At 50.8% G+C, this 24,188-nt stretch overlaps 7 protein-coding genes across 10 annotated transcripts; 3 read left to right on the top strand and 4 right to left on the bottom strand.

Annotated features, from left to right (window-relative positions):
• Nucleotides 1-478: 478 nt before the first annotated feature.
• On the top strand, nucleotides 479-3,345 carry AAFC00_003652 (uncharacterized protein; the record flags this gene model as incomplete). The annotated part of the gene is made up of 5 exons (XM_069343158.1): nucleotides 479-515; nucleotides 756-876; nucleotides 944-984; nucleotides 1,067-1,499; nucleotides 1,554-3,345. The coding sequence occupies 5 exons, from the start codon at nucleotides 479-481 to the stop codon at nucleotides 3,343-3,345; spliced, it is 2,424 nt and encodes an 807-aa protein (XP_069200978.1).
• Nucleotides 3,346-5,671: 2,326 nt separating this feature from the next.
• On the top strand, nucleotides 5,672-6,753 carry AAFC00_003651 (uncharacterized protein; the record flags this gene model as incomplete). Of its 2 annotated transcripts, none has more annotated exons than XM_069343156.1 (2): nucleotides 5,672-6,208; nucleotides 6,271-6,753. In XM_069343156.1, 2 exons carry the CDS (start codon nucleotides 5,672-5,674, stop codon nucleotides 6,751-6,753), a joined length of 1,020 nt encoding a protein of 339 aa, XP_069200976.1. The 2 variants fall into 2 exon arrangements, with proteins under 2 accessions (XP_069200976.1, XP_069200977.1); XM_069343157.1 differs by having other exon boundaries at nucleotides 5,867-6,208.
• Nucleotides 6,754-7,897: 1,144 nt separating this feature from the next.
• AAFC00_003650 (uncharacterized protein) lies at nucleotides 7,898-8,833 on the bottom strand (the record flags this gene model as incomplete). Of its 2 annotated transcripts, none has more annotated exons than XM_069343155.1 (1): nucleotides 7,898-8,833. In XM_069343155.1, the coding sequence occupies one exon, from the start codon at nucleotides 8,831-8,833 to the stop codon at nucleotides 7,898-7,900; it is 936 nt and encodes a 311-aa protein (XP_069200974.1). The 2 variants fall into 2 exon arrangements, with proteins under 2 accessions (XP_069200974.1, XP_069200975.1); XM_069347755.1 differs by having other exon boundaries at nucleotides 7,898-8,806.
• A 2,183-nt stretch (nucleotides 8,834-11,016) lies between these two features.
• AAFC00_003649 (uncharacterized protein) lies at nucleotides 11,017-12,030 on the bottom strand (the record flags this gene model as incomplete). The annotated part of the gene is made up of 5 exons (XM_069343153.1): nucleotides 11,017-11,169; nucleotides 11,226-11,360; nucleotides 11,422-11,619; nucleotides 11,829-11,856; nucleotides 11,963-12,030. The coding sequence occupies 5 exons, from the start codon at nucleotides 12,028-12,030 to the stop codon at nucleotides 11,017-11,019; spliced, it is 582 nt and encodes a 193-aa protein (XP_069200973.1).
• Nucleotides 12,031-13,251: 1,221 nt separating this feature from the next.
• Nucleotides 13,252-14,365, bottom strand: AAFC00_003648 (uncharacterized protein; the record flags this gene model as incomplete). 2 transcript variants are annotated; one of them, XM_069343151.1, is made up of 3 exons in its annotated part: nucleotides 13,252-13,428; nucleotides 13,485-13,793; nucleotides 13,919-14,365. In XM_069343151.1, 3 exons carry the CDS (start codon nucleotides 14,363-14,365, stop codon nucleotides 13,252-13,254), a joined length of 933 nt encoding a protein of 310 aa, XP_069200971.1. The 2 variants fall into 2 exon arrangements, with proteins under 2 accessions (XP_069200971.1, XP_069200972.1); XM_069343152.1 differs by having other exon boundaries at nucleotides 13,919-14,362.
• A 1,572-nt stretch (nucleotides 14,366-15,937) lies between these two features.
• On the top strand, nucleotides 15,938-19,290 carry AAFC00_003647 (uncharacterized protein; the record flags this gene model as incomplete). Its single annotated transcript, XM_069343150.1, has 4 exons — nucleotides 15,938-15,961; nucleotides 16,013-17,299; nucleotides 17,356-17,685; nucleotides 17,740-19,290. 4 exons carry the CDS (start codon nucleotides 15,938-15,940, stop codon nucleotides 19,288-19,290), a joined length of 3,192 nt encoding a protein of 1,063 aa, XP_069200970.1.
• A 432-nt stretch (nucleotides 19,291-19,722) lies between these two features.
• On the bottom strand, nucleotides 19,723-20,061 carry AAFC00_003646 (uncharacterized protein; the record flags this gene model as incomplete). The annotated part of the gene is made up of 2 exons (XM_069348460.1): nucleotides 19,723-19,792; nucleotides 19,856-20,061. 2 exons carry the CDS (start codon nucleotides 20,059-20,061, stop codon nucleotides 19,723-19,725), a joined length of 276 nt encoding a protein of 91 aa, XP_069200969.1.
• Nucleotides 20,062-24,188: the final 4,127 nt, after the last annotated feature.

Raw genomic sequence — 24,188 nt, 5'->3', positions numbered from 1 at the left:
GTGCTGCCTGTCTCAGTCTGACCGAGGGCTCCGCTTTACCCTTTTCGAGACTTCCATCACACTCGTTTTTTCTCTTGCACTTTGTTTATACATAACTTTCTTCGTGTGGGGCTGGAGCGTCGCTTATCCGCAGTTCCATATCCTCTCGTTCCCATCTTCAACAAGGTACAGCAGTGTCACTGACAAATGCTCATTGCTTCCCTGCCTGACCCTGCTTGACTCTGCCCTGCCTGCCCTTTCTTCCCTTTTGGGCTCTGGAAATTGTGACGCTTGGATTGGACGCTACACCATTGCACTACTCGACTACCTTACCACGTTGCGCGGCCCATTCCAATCCCTTTCAAGCGTCTTCCTTGTCCATCCATCGATCTTTGCCATCCCATCCTCCCGCTTTTTCTCCCCTCCACACCCGTCGCCGCCGGCGCTATCCATCATCATCAACCACATCAACCACCTTGCGCACTGAGCGGACAGTAGCATGACGCCGACTACCCCCCGGCTACGCATTCTATCAGGTCAGTAAAGGATAATCAAACACTGCATTTCTGCGACGGAGCTACTGTTTTGCGGCTCCCGGAGCTCCACTTTTCTAGCTCAGCAAATATTACATCCCCAATCATGTCATGTCGTCGGCCTTGACAGTTCGATCTGGGCAATTTTCAAGTGTTTTATTGTTGTTTTCTCTCTCGTTGTTTGCCCACAAGTGTATCGCATATACATGATGGATAACACGCAGCTGACCAATGTGATATCAGTGGGTGGGAACGCAGTCTCGGCCTTCCTATCATGGAGGCTGTCAGCGACAAATGCCTGCGACGTGACGTTAGTATGGAAGAACGGATTCGATGCCGTCGCACAATATGGACTATCATTCAAGTATGTATACGCCCTTGGTATGACATCGCTTTCATGGCTCATCGCTGACCCTACACCTTTTGCTCAGGTCGACGACATTCGGCAATGAAAGGTTCAAGCCGAGACAAGGTATGTGTTCGCCATCATACCTCTCGACGCGACGACGTCTCCTTACTCTGGCCCGAAGGAAGCGCTGACACATGTCATGTAGTTGTGAAAAGTCCGGACGAAGCCGCAAAGACAGCAAAGGCACCTTTTGATTATGTACTGCTTTGCGTCAAAGCACTACCCGACGTTTACGACATTGCCTCGATCATCGAGTCGGTCGTAGCACCTCAGCACACATGCATCCTTGTCAACACCACACATTCACTCGGCGTCGAGTCCTACCTAGAACAGAGGTTTCCCACCAACGTCGTACTTTCACTGGTCTCCGGTGCTGAGCTCGGCCAGACAGGCGCCAGCGAGTTCGAACACAAAGGATCGAGTGAGGTCTGGGTTGGCCCTGCAAACAAGAACCCTTCCATCCCGGAGTCGATACAATCAGATATGGCAGAGGCGCTTGCTATGACGTTGAGTTCTGGACAGGTCGACTGTAAAGTTTCGCCCAACATTAGACAACAGCAATACGAAAGAATGATCGGGTATGTATCGCATTCACAATCATTGACGACAACCAGCTGATCAAATCAACACAGACCGATCGCTTTCCACCCTGTAAGTGTACTCTTTGAGACACCTAACCACGCCGAACTACTGGAGAAGACGGGCGCACGCTCGTTGATCGTCGGTATCATCGACGAACTCCTCACGTTAGCAGCCGCGCAGGGCTGCTCCTTCCCTCAAGACTTCCGTGAACAGACCATGGAGGCAATGATTCAACCTCCCTCGGCACCTAGCACCATGTACCAAGACTTTACAGCTCGCCGCCCCCTGGAGATCGAGACTTTTCTTGGTTCGCCTATGAAGCTTGCTCAGGACGCTGGCGTCTCTGTGCCGCGAATCGAGACTCTGTACGCGCTTCTTCACCACGCCAACATTGTCAACCAGAGCCGGCCACAGCATTCCCCCCAGCCAGGAGCGGGTACACCCCGAGCTGGACCGGGTCCTGGCCCTCGCGGTCCTATGATGAATGGCCCAATGCCTGGACCCATGGGAAGAGGTGGGATGAGGCCCGGAAGCAGGGCGCCGTCGATGGGTGGTGCTCCACCACAAGTTAGGAGAGGTCCGTCAATGAATGGATACCCACCGAGAACCATGAACGGCAACGGCTCTCGCGGGCCACCTCCACCTCAACAGCGCCGCGGATCCACCGAAGGCAACGATCTAGAAGAGTTCAGTCACTTAATGCTGTACGACGGAGTGGACGGCGCTCTACCCGACGGCGGTCCGTATCCCGAAGGTTCCAGAACCCCTGGCTCATCTGGAGAGCTTGCCCTCAGAGAACGGGAGCTTATGCTACGTCAACGAGAGCTCGCCCTTAGAGAGCAGGAATATGGTATGAGACAGATGGGTGGAATGGGTGGAGGTATGGGTCCAGGTCCCGGAATGGGTCGGCGCATGCATCCTCCACCTCCTGCGTCCCATGCTGGTGGCGGCTTCGACGACGAGGATGAGGATGGCGAAGATTACTTTGACCCCATGGCATCGGGAAGACACGTCCCCGCGATCGATCCAGACAATTTCGACATGATGAGCGTCACCTCCAAGAGGACCAGAAGGGCCCCAAGTGCCAACCAGCTTCGTAACAATCCCGAGATGAATGGACCGCACGGCAGAGGTGGCAGGGGTATGTTCGGTCGACCGAGAGCCCCACAACGAGTCAGTGCTCGCCTCATGGACGACGTCCCAGGTCTGCACGATTCCATCATGAACAACGCACTGCTAGGCTACTCTTCCGACAGGTACGGTAACGTTGACCGCGCCAATTTGGGTCACGAATCAAGGACAAATTCTCTCACCGCCGAGCGTCTCAACGAACTTCAACAAGGCCCTGGTGGACCCTTCCCTCAGATGGCTCGTCGTGGCAGTAAATCTCCTGGTAATCCTCTTGGGCCTCCGCGTGGGCCGTTTGGTCCTCCCGGTCGCCCAATGGGCCCTCCCAACGGACACCCAATGGGCCCTCCCAACGGACACCCAATGGGCCCTCCCAACGGACACCCAATGGGGCCCCCCAACGGACACCCACCAAATGGAGTTCCGATGAACGGCAGACCTTCTCCTCCTGGCGCTTCACGGGGACCACCCCCGCCTCGTCAGCCTCCACAAGGAAATGGTAACGTAGTTGTACCGCAACACGTCGAACAACAAGTTGGGGTGAGCACACTTTATCCACCTAAAAGCGGCCCACAAGTACGCAGTCTGACAGGTTCCGCGAGCGCTAGCGCGGGGAGTGGTGATAGCAACCGCTCAGCACCCATAGATTTCGAAGCATCCGCGCACAGCAGTTCGAGCAGCCTCGGCCCTCGTCTGGCCCCAGGCATGTTTTAAGGAGCCGAATCCCCGGTCGGATACGACTCTAGCAGGATATTCAACTTCCGTCTGGAGCCTGAACCGGGCCTGCTTGGATTACTTATTGCGATGCAATTCTGCAACCTTTCCTTTCTGGCCGCATTCGACTTGATGCAACCACTTTCCATCCCACCTGTTCATAGAGTGAATTGGCCTTGTTCCTGGCTCACGATTTTTATATGCTTTCCAACCCGCGGTCGAGAGGTTCGATTGAACGGATGATTCGGTCTTGGTCTTCCCCGAGGACTCAGCGATATGTCTCGTTAGTGTTCGCTCCGGCTGGCGCGCGTAAATATTCTAAAGTTTCCGGCATCGGCATGTCACCTCAGAAAAGGTCGATCGGAGGACGACCAAGCATCTTCCGCATCACGGCGTTTTTTCTTTGTTTTTCTAAACTCTTTGGGCCATTCCTTTGCATCTTGTCTTCCTCCAGACTTTTCATTATGTCTTTTTCTTCTCTCCTTGTTTTTTTTCCATAGCCATCGCCATCACGCATAGGAGAACCAGCGCAGCTAGATTGGACGGCCATGATATCGGCGCCTCGGACTTATTCTTCTTGTGAGATGAACGGACAGGTGCGGAGGGTTTGACCCTGGTTAATAGGCTTCGTTGTAATATCTATTGTCTTAGCATCTACAAGGGAGGGAAAACGAAATCCTGGGGAAGGTGATATTCATATTTTCCAAGGGTATCCTGAAGTGCGCGAAAAGGGGTTCAGAGAGCGGGGCAAAAAGAGAGAGAAGAGAGGGATGGGAGAACAACAACAACGAGATCTGCCGCTGCTACTCTCTTCTGCATAAGCTGGCAGCAACTTGACAGAAACAAGGGGACTCAACACCAATGGGGAAGGTTTTGGAATCTCTCAAACTTCAGGCAACAAACAGATTATAGCGAACATGACAATTGCACCTTGATTTTTCTCTTCTGATGGTACGGCATGATCTTGTGCTCTTTCTTATGGACTTGCCGTTATGTGCGGATAAGGTAGACTTGAGTTGCGATAGTATCAACATGAAGAGATAATGGGGCAAGGCGGAGAGAAGGACACGATGACTACGTGCAATGGTACAGTAGAGGACCAGGTCTGGATTCATACGCGAATGCATAGATAGATTGTTACATACATACATATATGTGTATATATAATGTGAGAAGGGGGAGATGTATGATGTGGGAATGATGGGGTTTATTTGGAACAAGTCATATCATGATATTTCTCTTCTTTGGTCATGACAAACGGGCGTAGGTTTGAATCACATAGTCGAGGGCAGAAGCAATGTTGATCTGAAGTATAACGAGATGTTTCTATGGATCGAGTAATTCTGTAATCGAAGCCTCGAGTCATGTATGCTATGCTATGCTATATCCACAACAGTCAGCACCGATGTCCATAAGCACGAGTCTGTGTGTGTATGAACGAGGACGAGTTATGTGCCATTCAGAATCTATCACGTAGTCTCATTATTCTTTGTATGAGATTTCGAGGGGTTGATGACATGTATGAAGTTTTTCTCATCATAATGATACAACAACAAGGGCAGAGCAGTAGAAAGGCAAAGAAGACACATACCTCGCTTTCGTCTCGCTTGTCATTGCAACCACTCGCCCCTGCCCCCTTCCATCATCTAAAACCTGACGACTGATCGCTCGACGGTCAATCTTGCTCTCGAAGCGTCAACACGTACCAAGGGATGTCGTTATACCAGACCAAAACCACACAAAGGCCTCGTCATTAATTTCATCGAGAGCATGTTGTGATGTCGAAATGCCGTCATGGTACCTTGATCAACAGTGATTTACTGTACATCCAAGGGAGGGAGACAGACAAGCGAGGAGCTCTGGGACACGGGGACACGGACAGACAGCACAGGTGCAGTGCAGAAAGCACACACACGGGCGGAAAGTGCAGCACAAGCGATGAAGAACCCACTTAATACAGTGTGTTGATAATCTATCGGTAGCGAAGTCTGTGCGAATAGGCAAAGGTAGAGTAAATTATGAGAAAGAAGCGAGCTGGCGATGTGGGGTTTTAATGCATCGTGCATGAGAAGACAGATGCATAAAGCACGTTATACCAATACACAAGTCGCGAGTCAAGTCGCGTCAGGAACGCGTCGAGGTTGTCAGTGCAGTGTCAGTGTGGGGAGACGATTGACGATAAGCTGATCATGTTCTTATCGCACCTTCTCTCTTTCTCTCTCTCACTCGCTATTCCATAGTTGTCATGCATTCTTCTTCGCGACCGCATGACTTTCACATCTACATTTAAATCCATTAGGGCGACCAGAATAGAAGACCCTCGACAATGCTAGCGACCTCGTACTTTACCTCGACCACCAGCGACTACGCGCCACTACAACCACACCACCACCACCACCACCACCACCACAGCCAGCACCACTCGTTCCTTCCTGCGATTCCGAGTCCTCTTTCACCGCGCAGAAGCACCAATGGAAGAGCGAGACTCGATCAATTCCAACACCAACAGCCGTGTATAAACATGAATCCCTTTTCGTCTCCACTGTTCCCAGAAACATGTCCACAATCGCCTTCCCAACACACGGCCGATTCACCGAGCACGCCTACTCGCACTGCTGCGTCTTCTCCTCTTCCTCCTCAGTCGACTTCGGCAGCAGCAGCAGCAGCAGGCGGGCCGTTCAGCTCGCCTCCCTCGTCCTATTCGCCTAGACAATCTCCGTTGCCCTTCTCAAAAAGACCCATCAAGTCGGCTCCCTCGAGCGCGCAACGCCCGGACGCCCTTCGAGAGCGCCGACGAGACATCTTCCTCAAGAAAGTGCGACAGGAAAGAGACGACGCGAGATGGGGCAACAGGGTCGAAGATGTACGATTTCATTTCTCTCTCTTCCCCAACCGAACAACTCACTGACTTTCTTCCAAACCCAGATGGCGCGTCTAGACTACAAATCAGAAAAAGCACGATGGGAAGCAGAACAAGCAAGACTCGCGCCTTCGGTATCGTCTGATCCTGCTTCTGACGACGACGACGACGACGACGACGACGATGACGACGACGACGCCGAGCAAGAGAATGCCTCCTACTACACCGCCGTACCTTGTTCGTCCGAACCTACATTTTCTTCCTCATTGGTCACCAGCAGTATGCGCACACAAGGAGCAGCAGGAGACTCGGAAGCAGAAGCCATATTAGCACAAGAACAAGCAGAGCTACAAGCACTCGTCGAAATGATGGAGAAGTCGGCATTGCCTTCTCGTCCTGGCGACCTGGGTAACACGGCGTTGAACGAAAGCGACGACGAGGATGACGAAGACTACGACTCCATCTTTCTGGATTTCATCCAACATGAACAACAACAACAGCATCGGGATACGAGCAGAGATGACGATGGAGATACGGAAATGTCTTGATCTCTTCTCTCTTTCCTTCTTTTTCCTGTCGCACTGACGTACCCTTCATCTTTTGTTTTCTCACAAGCGAGAATAATCGTCCATCAGATGACACCTACTTTCTTTCTTGTCATGATCGTTTTAGCGCAGGCGTTTCTCGGGCGGCGTCGGATCGGGTCGGATTTACTAGATGGGAACTAATCACCAAGTCGGCACAAGGGGAGGATAATGGCCTCTGACGACAACATGTCACAAAAGCAGACCACATAACAATGTACATGCGGATCAGCTCTCGAGTCGAGTGTGTAGAGACGAGAACAATGTACGATATGGACTTGAGTGTTCCTTTTATCAATCGATCAAGTCTCGAGGGACAATTATATGCTCTTTTTATTTCTGTCTCTCCATATACCTCAAGCAGCCTTAGTGATATGATACGACACAGGAAAATTCAAGAACTATCTTTTGTCTGTCGTCCTCCCTTTCTCTCTATTCCATCCATCCACTCACGCCACACACCTGTCCCTTTCCTTTCCTTCCCAGCTGCGTGCACTCGTTCGCCCCTTCCTCTTACCATTTCATTAACTCTCCTCGAAACCCCTAGTTCATCAGGACAGAAGAAAACAGTATTAGTAGCAGTCCCAACGCTAAAAGAAGAAGCAAAAGAGGCAGATGAGGACAATGATATGATACACAATCAATCAATCGATCAATCAACCTAAACGAAAACTCAAAAAAAAACTCCTCTTGAGCGCCGACGCTAGTTTCCCTTTTCTCTGTTTCGCCATGACCAGGCCCAACCAGTGATGCAACGCATTGTTCGGGACCGACAGAAGTATCCACTCCATGTGAAGACAATAATGCGGGTTAGAGGGGAAGAGAACAAGACATAAGAAAAAAAAAGGCCACCATGACTCGACAACTCGAGAGACCGTCCTCCGTCCCGTTGTTGTCCACTTGTAGAGTCCTAGGACGCCCAATGCTCCGATGTCCCCTGGCTTTGACCTAGCCGGGACATTATAACAAAAAAGAAAGAATCTATATGTACAAGAAAACAAGCGATGCCTCGTATCGGCCGAGCAAGACGCCGGAATCAAGAGTGCAGACCCCGATGAAATTCCTGGCTCTTTTTGATTTTTCTCTATTCGCGTTTGGCGTGTATTTATTACAAGCTTGAATCGTCCGGCTCTTCTGGAACCTTCATCGAAGCAATGTCGACCAGCGAGAACTCCAGTGCGTCCTCTTGATCCGCCCATTTCTCATTGCTGGGTTCTGGAGGAGGAGTGACTGGCCATCCCTTTGATGATGCATAAGCGTACAGCGCCGAGGGATCAAATGATCGGATGAAGGCCATGTCGTCGTCGCGACATTTGGGGTGTGAATAGTCACGGTATTCGGCGACAATGTCATCATTCTTGTCGTTGTGATGACCGATGGGGGCGGATTGCTGAATCTTGCGCAAGCATGCCACCACACATCCTGTGCGATGCTTGCCCCTGTTGCAGTGGATGAGCAAGGGGTGGTTCTTGCGCTCCAACACCACGGACAAAGCCATGCACATTCGCTTCTGGGTGATGTTGATGATACCGTCCTTGTTGGCTGGAATGTGTATCTGAACATGGCGGATGCCGTTCTCATGGACAAAGGAGAGATACTCGGCGGACAAGGGCTCGGGTACAAGCGTAAGAATAGTCTTCAACTTCAGACCCTGCAGGAAACTGAAGTTCTCGGGTTTGGGATACCCGCTTCGGTATATTGATGCATCGTCGACTGCGCCAAAGTTGAGAGGGGGCACACTCATGCGCAGACGTTGGGGTGGAGGGCCAATCTTCAGCTTTGGAACAACGTTCTCCACCGCCTGCTGAACAAGACCTGGATCAGGCGAAGACTCCTGGTCCTTAAGGATGATGTTGGTACCAACAGCTTGAACCGCGCCCACTTGCGCCTCGTTGCATGGTTTGGTATTTGACGTGTCGGACAGAGCTGGTTGACATGATGAATCCTCACGTGTTGTCGCCTTGTCCACTTTGCCGACCTTCTCCACCTTGCACTCGACCGTTTCAGTTTGAGACATGACGACACTGCCTTGGTGTCGCGCCATGACAATCAGAGGGGCCAAGCCAGAAGCAAGCAGGCAGGTCGGACACAGAGAGTCGATGATGGGGTCGACTGGATGTTCTGTTATGTGTCGTGTGCGTATCTACTGCATTGAGAAATGTTCCAATATCAGAAAGTATACGGTGGATCAAAGCTGAAGTCCAGCAATGTATTTATATATCGCGCTGCGCTCAGTGAACCCTGCCCGGCAGTGCAATAGACTTGAGTGTCGAAAGGTCAGTTGCAACCTCAGGCCTAAGGCAGTGACGGAGATGATTAGCAGATGGATGGGACTCGGGCGCTGCTATAGACCGACGCACCAAAAAGGTCAGCCGGCTACAGCAAGCCGCATCGCGAGAGCTTGCGGGTGGTGGGATTATTGATGAGGTACATGTTGCGCAAGAGAGGAGAGAAGATGGTGAGAGAGAGAGCGAACGGGTTGTGCAAGTGCTAGAACTAAAGACGCAGAAGAGGTTGAGAAGAACAAGAGAAAGAAGCAAGAGACAGTCGGGATCAACGCCCTCGGGACCGAAATGTGTAAAATGCAATTATGGGAAGGATCTATGCAGGAGCGAGAGACCTCACGCGGGAAAAGAGGGCAGGTACGGTAGGGTAGACGGTTCGGGTGACGATTGCCAGAAAATGAATTTGAAGCGAATTGAGTATTGCGACACGAAGCAAGTGATGCTGGGGACGGCGCAAAACAGTGCAATGGTCTGAACCTTGCAACTCAACTAAGGTAGGGACTCTGACCCGTGCGCATCGCCTTAGCTCCAGGCAAGCGTTGCGCAGGCAGTACGGTGACGCTATCCAGTCCCGCCTTGACATGTGTCAAGGTGTGAGGAAAAGTGAGGAAAAAGGCTCTAACGGAGTCCAGGCTGCCAGCTTTCTTCATGGACCCTTTTGTTTGACCATCTATTACCACTTCTACCTGTGCGATTGCCTATTGCATGAATACGTGGTGCTCGTCCACAAGTCCTACCTTGTCCAGAGACAAGTCTACACATATGTTGTAAATAACACCAAAGCAATGTCCTTGTCAGAGTTTGTCGTATACCTTATTTGTCCTATGGTTGTGTACAGCAATGTAGGGTACATGCCTTGAATGCCGATGACCCATTACGTCGTTCTCCATGTACCTTTAGTCTTCCCCCCTCCCAATTGTACCCGCTGTCGCCGCTGGCCGCGGCCACTGTCTGCGCAACCGTTGCAAATCACAAGATGGCCCCTCTTGATGATAGCGACAGATCGATCATTGCGTGTTGCTCGAGAAGCGAATAAGTGGCCCTCGTTATTGTTGTCTCAACTCGCCTTCTCTTGCCGAATGCTCTCGCTGGACCACGTCCCGCTTTTCGTAGTAGGCGCAGGTTCGCTGAAGCCTATATGTATACCAAGAAGTAGTTACTGTACTCAAGCCATCGTGTGAGGAGCACAGAACTCACGTGTCACATTCTCATTTCACTCACCGCTTCCATAAATAATTGACTCCATTGGCGATCAGTCAAAGAGGGTCTGATCAGGGATGCCTACTGTATCTTTCACATGCTACTGCCCCGTACTCGCTTCGTGATTCGCAAATTCAATCCACGACGTGTGCAGTGCAGACGAAGTGCAAAGACTCGATGCAAGAATGGATGCAAAAAAGGTATTTCATTGACGCCTATAACAAGTATTACACCGATCTCAATGCGCGGCGCGACTGGAAAGGGGGGACACCAATGGGTAAGAGAAGAAAGGGGATATGACCTCGACGGCGCGTATTGAAAACGTGATGGAGATATAGGGCATCTCACTCTCCCACGATGGGAAGGGAGTTGAAAGATGGGGGGTGGGGAGGTTTGGTGCGAAAGGAAGAGTGTGCATCAGCTTCGTGTCCTTGCCGACTCCACCATCGCATCGCTCTGAGAGCCGCCCAGGTGTGTGAAGTGTCTCTGGCGATTATAAGGAAAAAAGATGCAGCAACCAAGAAACTCCAGTCCCAACGCCACGTATTGCAGAACCAAGGTTTATGTTGGAGGCATGTGCAAGCTCCGTCTCACCCCAGCCGGTCAACCTTTGTGACCCGTCTGCGCCGAGACAAGAGGAAAGACTCGAGCGTTCAAGACGAGAAGCACCAGTGTCGCTCGGGTTGCAGGACCGCTCAACCTTTTTCCAAGTCTAGAATCAAGTTGGCGCTCGTGTGCCCGCTTAGAGGATGAGGCACTTGGGCTTCTTCCTCTCCTTCCTGGTGGTGAGAGCAGCACGAGTGGCGTGCTCGAAGACCTCTCTGACACCCTCGTTGGTCTTGGCTGAGCACTCAATGTACTCCTTGGCGCCGATCTTGTCCTTGACTTGTCTTGCCTGTTTGCTCTTGTCAGTATCTCTACAGACGACTTGATGGCAGGGACGAAGCGTACCTGCTCCTCGGTGACGGGAGTTTGAGACGTCTTGTGTAGCTCCTCAATGGTCTTAGGATCGTGTCGGAGATCCTTCTTGCATCCAACGAGGATGATGGGAAGGCCCTGGCAGAAGTGGAGAACCTCAGAGATCCACTACGATGGTCATGTCAGCACGCGAGCAAATCAGAAGAGCGCACGTGGACGATAGCCATACCTTCTCCTGCACGTTGTCCAATGAGTCGGGGGAATCGACAGCAAAGCAGATGAGGATGACGTGAGAGTCAGGGTATGAGAGAGGTCTCAGTCTGTCGTAATCTTCCTGGCCAGCAGTATCCCAAAGGGCCAGCTCGACGTGCTTTCCATCGACTTCGACATCGGCGACATAGTTCTCGAAAACGGTGGGGACGTAGACCTTCGGAGAGAAAAGTCAGTCACTTTCTAGTACAAATGCCAAGGTAGACAGTAGTGGTGGAGATGGGAGGTGGTTGAGCTGTCGGTGGCGGTGATTACGTCGTCGCAGTCGACTCAGGAGGCGCTTATCGCGCTTTTGGGGGCGGCGACGAGACGACGACAACGAGGGCCACATGACGGGGGGCACACGAGAGAGAGTTGTTAACGAACCTCAGGGAAGGTACCCTTGGAGAACACACTGTGTGTCTGTTAGTCAATGAATCCGTGATGATGATGATGATGTCGACGGCAAAGGACAAAGCATCGACAGATGCATGGTGGTTGTTGCTATTGTTGCTACTCACATGAGGAGACAGGTCTTTCCACAGGCACCATCACCGACAATGACAAGCTTACGTCGGATTTCCGCCATCTTGACAGTCAATTAGTACGTGAGGGAGCTGTCGGAAAACAAATGGCAATAGAGGTGAGATGAGAGGTGGGCAAAAGGGCGTGGACGATGGTATCGAACGCGCGAGGTGCGGTTCGGTGATGGGCGAAGATGGATCAAGGCACACCTTAAGCTTGGCGTTGAGGGTTACGTTTGTGTCTTGTTTGCTTACTTGTATCTGCTGGGGGGGCCAATCAAGGAGGTAAAGTACTCGGGTTGGTAGCTCGGCTGAATATACTGTACAGTACCGACACAGCCTACTGTACTAGTCGTTTGGTGGAAAACGTGGCTATGATGTAGACACTGCGTTAGATAGAGCAGCAGGGGGGAAAAGTAGAGTCAAGCAGAGAATAGAACACGAAAACAGAAAGACGCTGGTGTTCTCGTACTTTCCGTTGTTACTGCAACAATAATATCTTGTTTCTGTGGTTGGGCAGGTTTGACTCTTTCTTGGTACGGTACGGTAGGCAGCAGCAGAACCCTTCGTGGAGAGAGAGAAAGTGCGGCTGATACAAGTAAAAAACTCCGTCGAGGTGAGAATGAGTGGCTATAAGTTTCTCTCTGGAAACCTGAGATTGCACAGAGTACCGTAGCGCCAACGACTCCCACACAAACCCCCGTCTCCCGCCCCCAAGTCAGGCTTCCGTCTCAGCCATTCTGACCAAAAGGTCTTGCTGATTTCAAGTGTCGGCCGGCACGTCGCAGCTAAAGCCGAATCTCCCTTTGCACGGTCCACGTGTACACAATGTTCAAGTCAACATCAACAAATTACCCCATCCTGCCATATCTTCTCCAAACGGCTTTCCTTGTCTTTTCCAGAATATGGTGAAACGTGCTCGGACGCTGCTGTCACATCATCAATCTAATGTCGCCACTGCTCGCACATCCCTTGCACCTCGTTCCTGAATCCTGTGCGTGTCTCATCTGCTGCCTCTGACAGATCTTTGGTCAATAGTCATTCCGTAGTCATGGTATGGCACCTTACTCGGGAGGGTTCGCCGGACCCAAGTAGGATTGTGGGTAGCTAAATATTCGCCAAGGATATGTATGCCCAAGGGATTCGACCATACACAACAATATCTGAGAACATGAATGCGTCCGACATTCATCTTGTACAGCTTTATGTACCGAACAATACATACATAGTCATCGAGAACGCCTTGTTAGTTCTTCCCGACATTGCAAGCTGTCGCGCGAGAGACTTTACTGGTCGTCCCATCTCCTCGAACGATAGCCATGACCATGGCACGTGAAGGGCTGGCCCTCAGGCTGCCCAAAAAGCTGTGGATCATTGAAATAAAGCACGCTATAGTCGATATCAACGCATTTGTAGTTATCAGGACCATTACCTCCATTCGGGCCAACGTGGGGACAGTGGACCTATGTGAGTACTTAATCTCTACTCGTGAGGCGCATCAGTTTCGTCTTGCACTCACCTCTGGTCTGACCTGAGTCAGGATAAGATGAATGGTACGGCAAGCTAGGTTATCGCCCCAAGCTTCGTCGAAGTTGCCGAAGGGTTTTGCATCCAGCTCTTCAATACATGTCGCAACATCCGAGTATTGCTGATTGCTTTCAGTGCAGCGCTGCTGTATTACTGGACAAAGGCCGGTGGCAGCACCTTGTTGGACTGTTACGTTGCTGAAATCCACTCCTGTGCCCACTCTTGTATAAGCCTGGAGATTTGGAATCCATGCATCATACTTGAGGACGAGGCCATCCTCATCAAAGTTCCAAAAGGCGACCTATGTATGCTTTTAGTATCGGACACCAATATCATCCAGATCAGCAGGTCCGGTGGGATGCTGCCTCGGAACCTGGTACCCTCATGATTGATGAGGTAATTGATGATCCAGAAGATGCTACCTACCTGCTTCAAAGTGGTCGTGAATGGACTGGCGATGAAGGCACCTGTCGTTTGGTTCACTTGTCCGGACCGCAGGTACACGACCGAGGCCGCAACTTCTGGACAACCAGAGGTGAATTCGACGACCTCGGCTTCATAGAATCCCACACCCGCACCGTTTGCTTGTGGAAGAGGTGCCAACGCAAAGAAGTACTCTACAGAGTCGTCAAAGCCCGTAAAGTTGCCCAGTGGGGTGACACGGCCAGTCGCGTTGACGTTGAAGAGACCCGGGGGGACGGCCGCAGCCCCATGCTGCACGATGGGTAAGTTGTTTGGGTATACGGTCAGATTGTAGATTTTCGAGATGGTGTCGAGATTACGCGCAGCATAGTCGATGTGCTGCCGAGCACACACGATGCTAGCGAGCAACATATGGAGCCATACACGGCTGTTCATGACCGTCTTCATCATGGAGCTATATGACTGTTTTGAAGCAATGTACTTCTGATATCGTCCTATGGTAAGAGAGCCATATATATATATATATATATATATGTAATTTTGAAAGCCTGTGGCTTGCCTGATTCATCCAAAAGACAGACCCAGAGTGGCGCAGAGCTACCACAGCGAAGACGATCAGCAGAACTAGCTCCCAATACAGAGGGTCTCGTCCATCATTACGTGTGGTCTAACGTATGAACATAACCATTGATGGCCAAATTCGTGCCGCCGCCGTTTCAACATAGAGTTACCCTCATGGTCCTGTGATCCATAGTATTGGATAGCTCGTCATCAGGCGTACATATATGAAGTGCTTTTTCGTACTTGATGAAACAACAAAGGGGGCTTTTGCCCAGTAGAGGATGATTGGACGGCGTGGCATGACACGCCAGGATGGCACTATACTTGACTTTGTACGACACCTCTAGCTTGAAGTCAAGAGGCCGATCCTACGCAGAGCTTCAGCGAGAGACTGGGCAATCTCGCATACCTTGGGTAGACATGGCGGGGGATCCGGGGGCTAAGACCAATCGCCTGGTGTGATGCTTGCCAGGATCTTTGACAAGGTGGAATCAGCCAGGAGCCTTTTATATTGTCCCGGAGACAGTAGAGCAATAGCAGGTGCGTGCGGCTGAGAGCCCCCAGATGCAATAGGTGGGCATTCACATGTATGCAGCATGTATCTAGACGGAATGGAGGTCGGCGGATGAGCACGTGGCGGCACACTGTACCTGTATTTGACTGATCATCTTACCTCAAGGTAGCTAGATACCGTATCAATAAATGCAAAAAGGTACCTTTGGTGGGTGCTCAAGTACAAAGGTAAGGTAAGGTAAGGTATGGTCCATGTTCTGAACCCATGCTCGATTGCGGGGCATATTGCTCGCAGATGCAGATGTCGACCTGGAAACCCAAGAGCAGTACTTTGTACGAGTCTGTTGTACAAAGCAACTACTTCGCAGATGAGTTATCAAACATGCGTATCTAGAGAGACATGAGACACTAATGAGAGTTCCAAGACATTGTAACATCTTCATATGAAGAATGTACTGTGGACATGATGGAGATGTTCTGATCAAGAGGGTTTATGACAAGTCAATGCATACCACACTGCCTTTTGCAGCATGTCTGGAATAGACAACTTCCTATCGTTATACTTTGGGAATGCAACCAAGGTGGAATACAGCAGTATATCTACCCATGGCGAGAAAATGAACACGACCACCAACAAGCTAGAAAGATATACAACGACAGTGAATGGTAAGGTAAATGAAGTCGAGAGTTGTTTCGCATCGCTTATCTTATCGTTCGGGCCGAAGATTATGTCACGGCGGCGATACTCTGCTGCTGTCTCCGAACACCTCAAGTCGACGTAGTTGATATAGACATTTCCATCCTTCATTCCCATCGTTCGTTTCCATCTCGGTGCATCTATTGGACCTCGAGAGTGTTATCGGCGTCCAAAGACCATTCTTGTACTCCATCATAGTGTGGTTATAGATAATCTGAGTATCATAAAACCGTGGATACGTACTCGTCGACATGGCAGAGTCCGAGGCTGACAAGGTGAATGTGGCGGTTCTGACAAAACCTAACGTGACGACTAATGTCAATCAGATCCGTAACAAGCGCCTTGCGAAGCTGGGAGGAGCTTCTGCATCATCGCCGATTCCTTCAACTCAGCCGAGTACAGAGACCTCTCCCTCAGGCACCCCGTCAGGCACTCCAGCAGCACAAGAGAGTCCAAGTGGCTCCAAAGCCGCTACAAACCCCTTCTCGCAATTAGGCGTCAAGGAGGAGAACAAGCAACCAGCCCGGATAAACATCACCTCTGCTGCTTCTTCGCAGACGCCACAGAAGCGCGAGAGTGATGGTGCTGTGAAACCAAAGCCCCGCTCTACGACAGCAGAGCCACTGGAGGTATGGGAGGACCGGTCGCTGAGCCAGATCTTCCGCTTGTCGCTCAAGCCAGAGGTCACCCGCGACTTACATGGAAACACTTTGCATGTTGCAAATGGAGTAAGAGAAGACCTATTAGAGCAGAACGAGCCGCTATTGCTCAAGACAGCCCTGCTGGACCAGGCGCTTACCGAGGCCGCTTCGAGCCTTGCTGCATCTGAAACACCTTTGGATTATCTGCTGAGCTGTTGGAAACGGGTGTCAAAAGCTTTCCGCACCCTCAGGAGTGGCGATACGGAGAACCCCAAATATGCTGTTATCAAGGAAGCCCGCCGACTATGCATGAGCTATTGCATCTTTGCAGTCACAATGCCCGAGATGTTCGGCTTGGACAGCCCCGTTGTCAACCCCCTCGCCCGTCATCTACTGGTGGATCCAGAGAGCAACAACGGTCTCTGCACCGACTTCCTCTCCGAGGCTGTCTCTCGTTTCGAGGAAGACGATACCATCAAAGATGCACTCGTTGGAGCGGCGGAGCAGATTAGTGCTGATCTTGCCAATCTGAGTATGAACGACAACTACAGACCTTACATCACAGGCATGCGCAATCTGGTTCGCTTTCCCAAGCTGGTAGACGCTATAACGCAGTCGCCAAGGTTCGTGCACTCAGATGTTGCCGCCCAGAACATCGAAACCAGCACCACACTCGGTCCTTTCTTCCGCATATCTCCTCTACAGGTCGATGTGGCGAAACACTACTTTTCCAACCCCCAGACACAGGACAAAGGCTTCATCTTGAACTCGCAGAAGGCTCTGCGCTTGACGTTGCAGACCCACCAGGGAGAGCTCTTCGAGATTGCTAATGCCATTGTAAAGGCTGGCAAGGATCCCAGAGAGAAGATTCTTGATTGGTTCGCTCTGTGCAATAACGCGAACCACAAACGACGAGCGACCAGGGTCGATCCAAAGACTACATCCTCTGATGGCTTTATGGTCAATGTCACTGTGAGTAGACGACACACTCCTGAGATGCACATCAACACGACTAACAGTTCTCTCAGGCATGTCTCGATCGCCTGTGCGATCCTTTCATGGACGCCACTTTCACCAAGATTGACCGTATTGATGTCAACTACCTCAAGAGAAATCCTAGAGTTGGCATTTCCGACGAAACCAAGATCAATGCGGACCAAAAGACTGCCGACGCCTTTTATTCTCAGAACGTCGAAGGTGCCAACAATTTCATCTCAGAGATTTTCTTCTTGACCGTCGCTGCTCATCACTATGGAACCGAAGCTGCAAGCACGCAGCTGGAACAAAGACAAAAGCAGCTGAAGTACCAGCAGAAAGACCTCGAGAGATTCGAAGCTGAACGTGCTAGATACATGGCGGTTCGTACATACTTGACTGATTGATTTTTGCTTCTACTCACTAATATTTCCCAGGATCCCCGATATGCAGCAAGGTTCGAAGCTCAACTGAAGATACTCAAAGATGCGCTCGACACCTCGCATAGCATAGTCCATGCTACCATGGGTGTGTTCATGGACACAGAAGTTCAGGCCCGATCGATGCAGTTCATGCGATATGTGGTTGTCTGGTTGCTCCGTTTGGCTTCGGGACAAAACCTGCCCAAGGAACAGCTTCGCCTGCCCCTGCCTAAGGAGCCCTCGGACGTCTTCAAGTGTCTGCCGCAGTACTTTATGGAGGATATTGTCGCTAACTTCAAGTTCATCACCCGCTACATGCCACAAATCATCTTGTCGACCCAATGCGAGGAGATCATAACCATCTGCATCACATTCCTCAGCGACACACACTATATCCAGAGTCCTTATCTCAAGGCTGGACTCGTGACAATCTTGTTCCATGGAGTCTGGGCTTTCGGCTCGAACTCCAGAGGTGTACTGGGAGACGTGCTAAACGGATCCCCGTTTGCGCATAAACATCTCTTGCATGCCTTGATGAACTTCTACATTCAGGCCGAGAGCACCGGCACGCACACACAATTCTATGACAAGTTCAACATCCGCTACGAGATCTTCCAGGTGTGGAAATGCATCTGGGCGAATACTCTGTACAGAGACAAACTGTCCAACGAGGCTAGTGCAAACACCGACTTTTTCGTCAGGTTTGTCAACTTGCTACTCAATGACGCCACGTTCGTCTTGGACGAGGTGTTCTCCTCGCTCGCCAAGATCCACGAACTGCAAGAGGAATTCAAGCGTACGCCACCAGAAACCATGGAGGAGAGTGTGCGACAAGAAAAGGAAGAACTGCTTGCTGATCTAGAGGGAAAGACCAAATCATACATGGGACTCACAAACGAAACAGTCGACATGCTTAAGCTCTTCACGGACGCTCTAGCGGGATCTTTCACAATGCCAGAGGTAGTCCAACGCCTAGCCGACATGCTGGACTACAACCTCGACGCCCTAGTAGGACCGAAGCAAGGAAACCTCAAAGTCAAGAACCGCGAACAGTACAAGTGGCAACCAGAAGCTCTGCTCTCAGACCTCATCGACGTCTACCTAAACCTGCGCAACAAGGAGTCCTTCCACCTCGCCGTAGCCCGCGACGGCCGCTCCTACAAGCCCGGCAACTTCGAGCGCGCCATCAAAATCATCTCCAGCTTCGGGTACAAGTCCCCCGATCAAATCCGCGAACTCCGCGAGCTGGACCAAGCCATCGCCAAAGCCCACGCCATCGACGCCCAAGCAGAGGAGGACCTAGGAGAGATCCCAGACGAGCTCCTGGACCCCATCATGGGCTCCCTCATGACCGACCCCGTCATATTGCCCAACAGCAAACAGATCGTCGATCGCAGCACTATCCGCCAGCATTTGCTCTCCGACCCCACCGATCCTTTCAACCGTATGCCGCTGAAGATCGAGGACGTCTTGCCTGCCGAGGATAAGATGAAGGAGATTGCGGACTTTATCGCTAGCAGGAGGGGCGAGGTCAAGGCCGAGGCCATGGACACGAGCCAGGGTTGAGAACGAGACCGGAGAGAAGGTTCATCATGAGTATACATGAGAAGGACGAAGTCTTGGTCATGGCTCTCTTTTCATTGGTGGTGGACCTACCTTCATTTTGTGAATGCACACTAGAGCACAACCACGTATTAAATGGAATCGACGAAGACACGATATCGTCTTCTTTTGCATGGCGGCCACCTATCGTGTGACCCCGATTCAAATTTGACGCGTAGTAGCTGAGTGAGGATCAAAATCCATGAAGACTATAGTAATAGTTGATTGAGATGAGAGAAAATGCTCAAATTAAGATATGTTTGTAAAATGGAATGGATATTGCCTTCCCCCTTTCGACGCCACACTATTAGACCACGGCCGGCGTATTAATAATAGGAACGAAATCGATCTCTCTCTGCGTCTTATGCGCCACATTCTCATGTTCGGCTCCCAACTTCAGGTGTAAATGTACCTTTCGCCCAGGGAATTGATACCGATGCCCTCTTCGCCCTTCTTGACCCACATACTGTGAGAGGTGACAGTCAGTACCAATACGTCATCTATTTCTTCAGCGAAACAGGTAACTCACAATTTATTGTGCACAGGAGTCTTCGTGTCGAAACCGCCCTGGTCCCCCCAAGCAGCCTCCATTTCCTGTCTGTGCTTGCTCTTGGGCTTACCCTCCTTGACCCTGATCTTCTCGAAGAAGACACAGGCGGCATAGAAGACCGAGTTCGTGTTGCCCCCGTCTGGACCTTTGGCTTCTCGGAAGCGGTTCAGAGAGGTCGATTGCATCTTCGCGGGACCTCGCTCTGTGTGGTACTGCGCGGAAAGATCGCGCAGGAACTGGGCTTGCGTCACATTGGGTTTTTTGAGGTAGGCGTTGATCTTCTTGCGGATTTCGGCGCATGAGTCGAAGATGGGGACCGAGTCTGTTTCTTCACCCGAGATGGACGTCGCTGATGTCGGGATGCGCTTCTTTCGCACCGGCTTTGCTCGTCTTGCCGTCTTTGCTTACAGCCGTGGCCTGCTTCTTGGGCTTCTTCGGCATGGGAAGTCCGGCCTTTTCTCGTTTCGCAAAGTACTCCCATGCGTTCTGGTAAGCCGCTGACTCGCAGCCCTTGAAGGCGCCGTGCTGATGGATGAAGGTATTGTAAGATTTGTTGCTCACCCCAATGGTGTTGCAGAACTCGCCGATCTTCATGCCGCTGTTGTCCATGAAGGTGCGGATCTTTCGACGCACTACATCGCATGAGTCCATTTCTACACCATCGGGTATCTCGATCTCGTCGAGGTCGACTTCGTCGGCTCCATCGTTGTTGGCTTCGTCGTTGGATCGCTTGCGTCCTGCTGCTGCTTTCGAGGCTGGATTGGACGCATTATCGTTATCGTCGGCGGTCAGGCCCAGCTCCGCAACGTGCTTGGTCTGGCCAGGTCCTGGCATATTGCCTTGTTTGTGCTGATCAGCCCACATTGGTTCTACAGTTCCTCAGGTGATGGTGATGGCCATGATGACTCTGCAGTGGAATCGCGCGTAAAGAATGAGATGCTACTAAAGAGCTGTGAAGCGGCCATGTCGCAGTCATGCATGTTTGACGCTACAACCAAAGATGACATAACAAGTCGCGAGCTCCGCATCTCGGAAAGTATCTGTTTTTGCAATCTTCTCAAGGTTGTGGAAGGAATGTGTGTGGCACGTCATAGGCAGGAGTTGCGGTAGGATAGACTCCCGAGGTCATATAATTACAGTACACCAGCTCATGTACATGACATGCACTGTAAAGTAGCTTTCACTTACTGTTCTGACAAGAGTACGGCAACCCCGAAACCCATCCGGAAGGCAGTCCCGAGTCGATGTTTCCTGTGTAACCTACCGGAGGGTTCACGGCAGTCGGAGCAGGGTAGCAGACATTGGTCTTCATTCCGATATACATCATGTCAAGTCAGCGTTGGAGAAGCCCACGCGCGAAGAGGATTACAATGAAAAATCGACACGAACCAGATAAGGCTCTGGCACATACGAGTAACCATTCATACCCGTAGACTACAGCAAGATGTGATTGTTATATAGAGAGGAAATGAACGTGTGTTAATGGTAACAGATAGATGCACGTCGAAAATTCGACGATGGAAGGCACGCGTGCCCTCCTCACCAATGCTATGACGCGCGGTCGGAGAGCAGCAAAGCAAACACTCCCACTCACTCGCGAAGCAAGCACCAGGTCATGTGTGGAGAGATCCTCTTACCCCCTACCACTACCCCACTAGAGATACTAAGGTAGTCACTTATTTGTATGGACACACCTCAACTCCCGATGCTATTTATTTCTCCTTCCACAAAACTAAGCCTCAAGTAGGTACCCAGACAACTCCGAAGCTGTGATGGACAATGCTCAGCCAGCCTGACCTTTTTGTGTACTTGAAGCATTCCTTAACAGATCCGCATCCTACACACACAGACACACAGTTAACAGCAGCCCCATATTCTACTTTTGGATATCGGTGTCTGCCTTATTGCTCCGTGCGCACGCGTCAATGTCTAATCGACCAGGCAGATGATTCGCCAGATGCATCTCTGTGAGGAATGCCCTTTAACTTTAAGCTGACAAGAATAATATGAAGGCATCAGTCAGTCTGACTAGGCAACTTGCCCGAAGGCGCTCTTGGTTCTTGGTTCGATTGCAAGAGCAAGCATTTCCGACCGATCCTTGACTGTTCGTTCGGGGAACTCCGCCACGAAGGCATGGGCTAGTAATTGAGGCTAATTGCGACTAATTCCCCAAATAGGGGTGTGGGGGGAAGGTATGCCTGACTCCGTCGACCACTGAAGATTGCTACACCTCACCGGACGGCCAGGATCGCCTACAAGCGGCGTAGTTCTTCGAAGGTAGAATCGAAACTCAGATTGATACACGACGCTTTTGATCTTGTCAGTGCGCGCATCCATATCCTACATCCACAATTGGTATACGGTCGATCATGGATCGAGGCAATAATGGCACAGTCCTCAAGCGACTTTTCATGGGTTTAGGCAATCACATGTGCCTTCTGCCTCAGTGAATCACTCGGGCTTTCGAACCAATCCTGTTCAAGGCCATACACAATAACCTTTCTTCCAAGCTCCAAAACGTCTCTGCCTCGATTCAAGACCCACTCTTAGCAATGACTGCGACTGTACCAGACGAACTCCTTTGGTATTATGCGGCGAGCCCGGGCTTCTATCCTTCATAGATTGGACCGAGGCGGCCTTCCATGCTCGAGGACCGCCGTGTATATGGGAAGAGAAAGCCTTGAACTTGAGGCAGCAAAGGCTATGCAGAGCACTAACTTCTCGAAACATGGTGTAATGCAACCTATCGCAGTCTATTTCGACACCCCGGTGTCTGCGATGACGACATACATCGCGAGCGAGGACACATTGTCACTCCTTCGTTGTGCACACAGCTGTCACCCTGACGGCCTGGCCGAGATCATAGACCCACCTCACAGTCATCCAGCCAATCTGCCTATGGTCCCTGCCTGTATACACAGCTATGACTGAGTTTTACCAGGCAACTGTATGGTCACAGCCCATGGCTGTGTTGCATTGTAAGTATCCTTCTGTAGGTTCATGGGAAACTATAAGAATCAGGTAGTATTCGTTGTTCTTCAATCCATATTCAGCATCAAAGCCTCTCAAGCATCTCTTACAACACAATCGAAACATCAATACCTTTTATCGCTTTTACCTGATCTATTAGCCCTCACTACATACACCTGTCAAAATGGTTTCCTACACTTTCACCATGTCTCAATCACCTGCTCTCCTGGCCGCCAAGCCCAGACCAGAAGACGACCAGGTTGGCCGTACTTGTTTTGTCCCTCTTGTCAACTTTGGAAGACCCGAGGATGATGGCAAGAAGGGACCGAAGACAAAGAAGTCCGCGGGCGATTCTAAAAAGGGACGCCCTGAAGACGACGGCCGCTTCACTTCATTTGGAACCGAGAGTATGATGATCTAGATCAGTATGTCCATCTTGACCCTGGTCATGAATCAATTGGCGTGCGTGCTGACCAGACCTTTAGCAATATTGCACTCTGTTCTACAGCAATAAGGGTTCGGGTGACCAAACCTTGTTGCAGAACTACAGCAACTCACTTGTCGAGTCTTTCTTGTTCATCTTATGGGTTTACCTTTTTAGTCACTCCTTTTTTTTGGTTATGTTTGTTTGCTTGGATCGGCGCTCGACATAAACTGGATCTTTTGGCACTCGCTACACATTGAATGAGATTTATTGGGAAACAAGGGGTCACATGGGTTGCTGAGGTTTTACATTGGTACTTGTGAGCCTCAGGGACGGAATTGCATGGTCAGGGGAAATGGTTGTATTGCATTGCGAGGTGTCACTGTCTGGATTCCATCTCTCTTTTCATGGCCAATGGTCTGCCTGGTCTACAACACGTTCGCTTCACAGGGGCGTATATACATCCTGGGTTTTCCATTATCGAATGACGTTTCCAACTCCCAATCAGATCTTCTCTCGTTCGTTCTTATCGTGCACTCAGCAGCCCATTATTGGACAGTGGATGGGACGGCATGGAGGATAATCAAACGTCGACTCTGAGCTCAAATATGGGACAAAAAGAAACATGAATGTGATATAAAACGATGAGAACCTATTCGCAGATCGTTCCAGTGACTTGGATCCGGGTAAGAAGCAAGGTCAGAGGTATTACCTCCTCACGAGAATCTCCCGAGCCGAGACAAGGTCCTGCGTACATGTATCATGTGGGCGCTACCACTACTGCTGCTGCTGCCGGTATCTGCAGTTTGCAGTGCCATACTCCCTGCATTGGCCTCGTATATCCGTCCAATTCTCGGGAAAATTGAGCATCGACGACGGGAGAGGCTAACCCGGACAAAAGTGGGAAGAACCATGACC

Source organism: Neodothiora populina (assembly GCF_041146345.1).
Source record: "Neodothiora populina strain CPC 39397 chromosome Unknown canker_contig_16, whole genome shotgun sequence".
NCBI lineage: Eukaryota > Fungi > Ascomycota > Dothideomycetes > Dothideales > Dothioraceae > Neodothiora > Neodothiora populina.
Note: the sequence above shows the minus strand (reverse complement) of the source record. Positions and strands in the feature narration are given on the sequence as shown.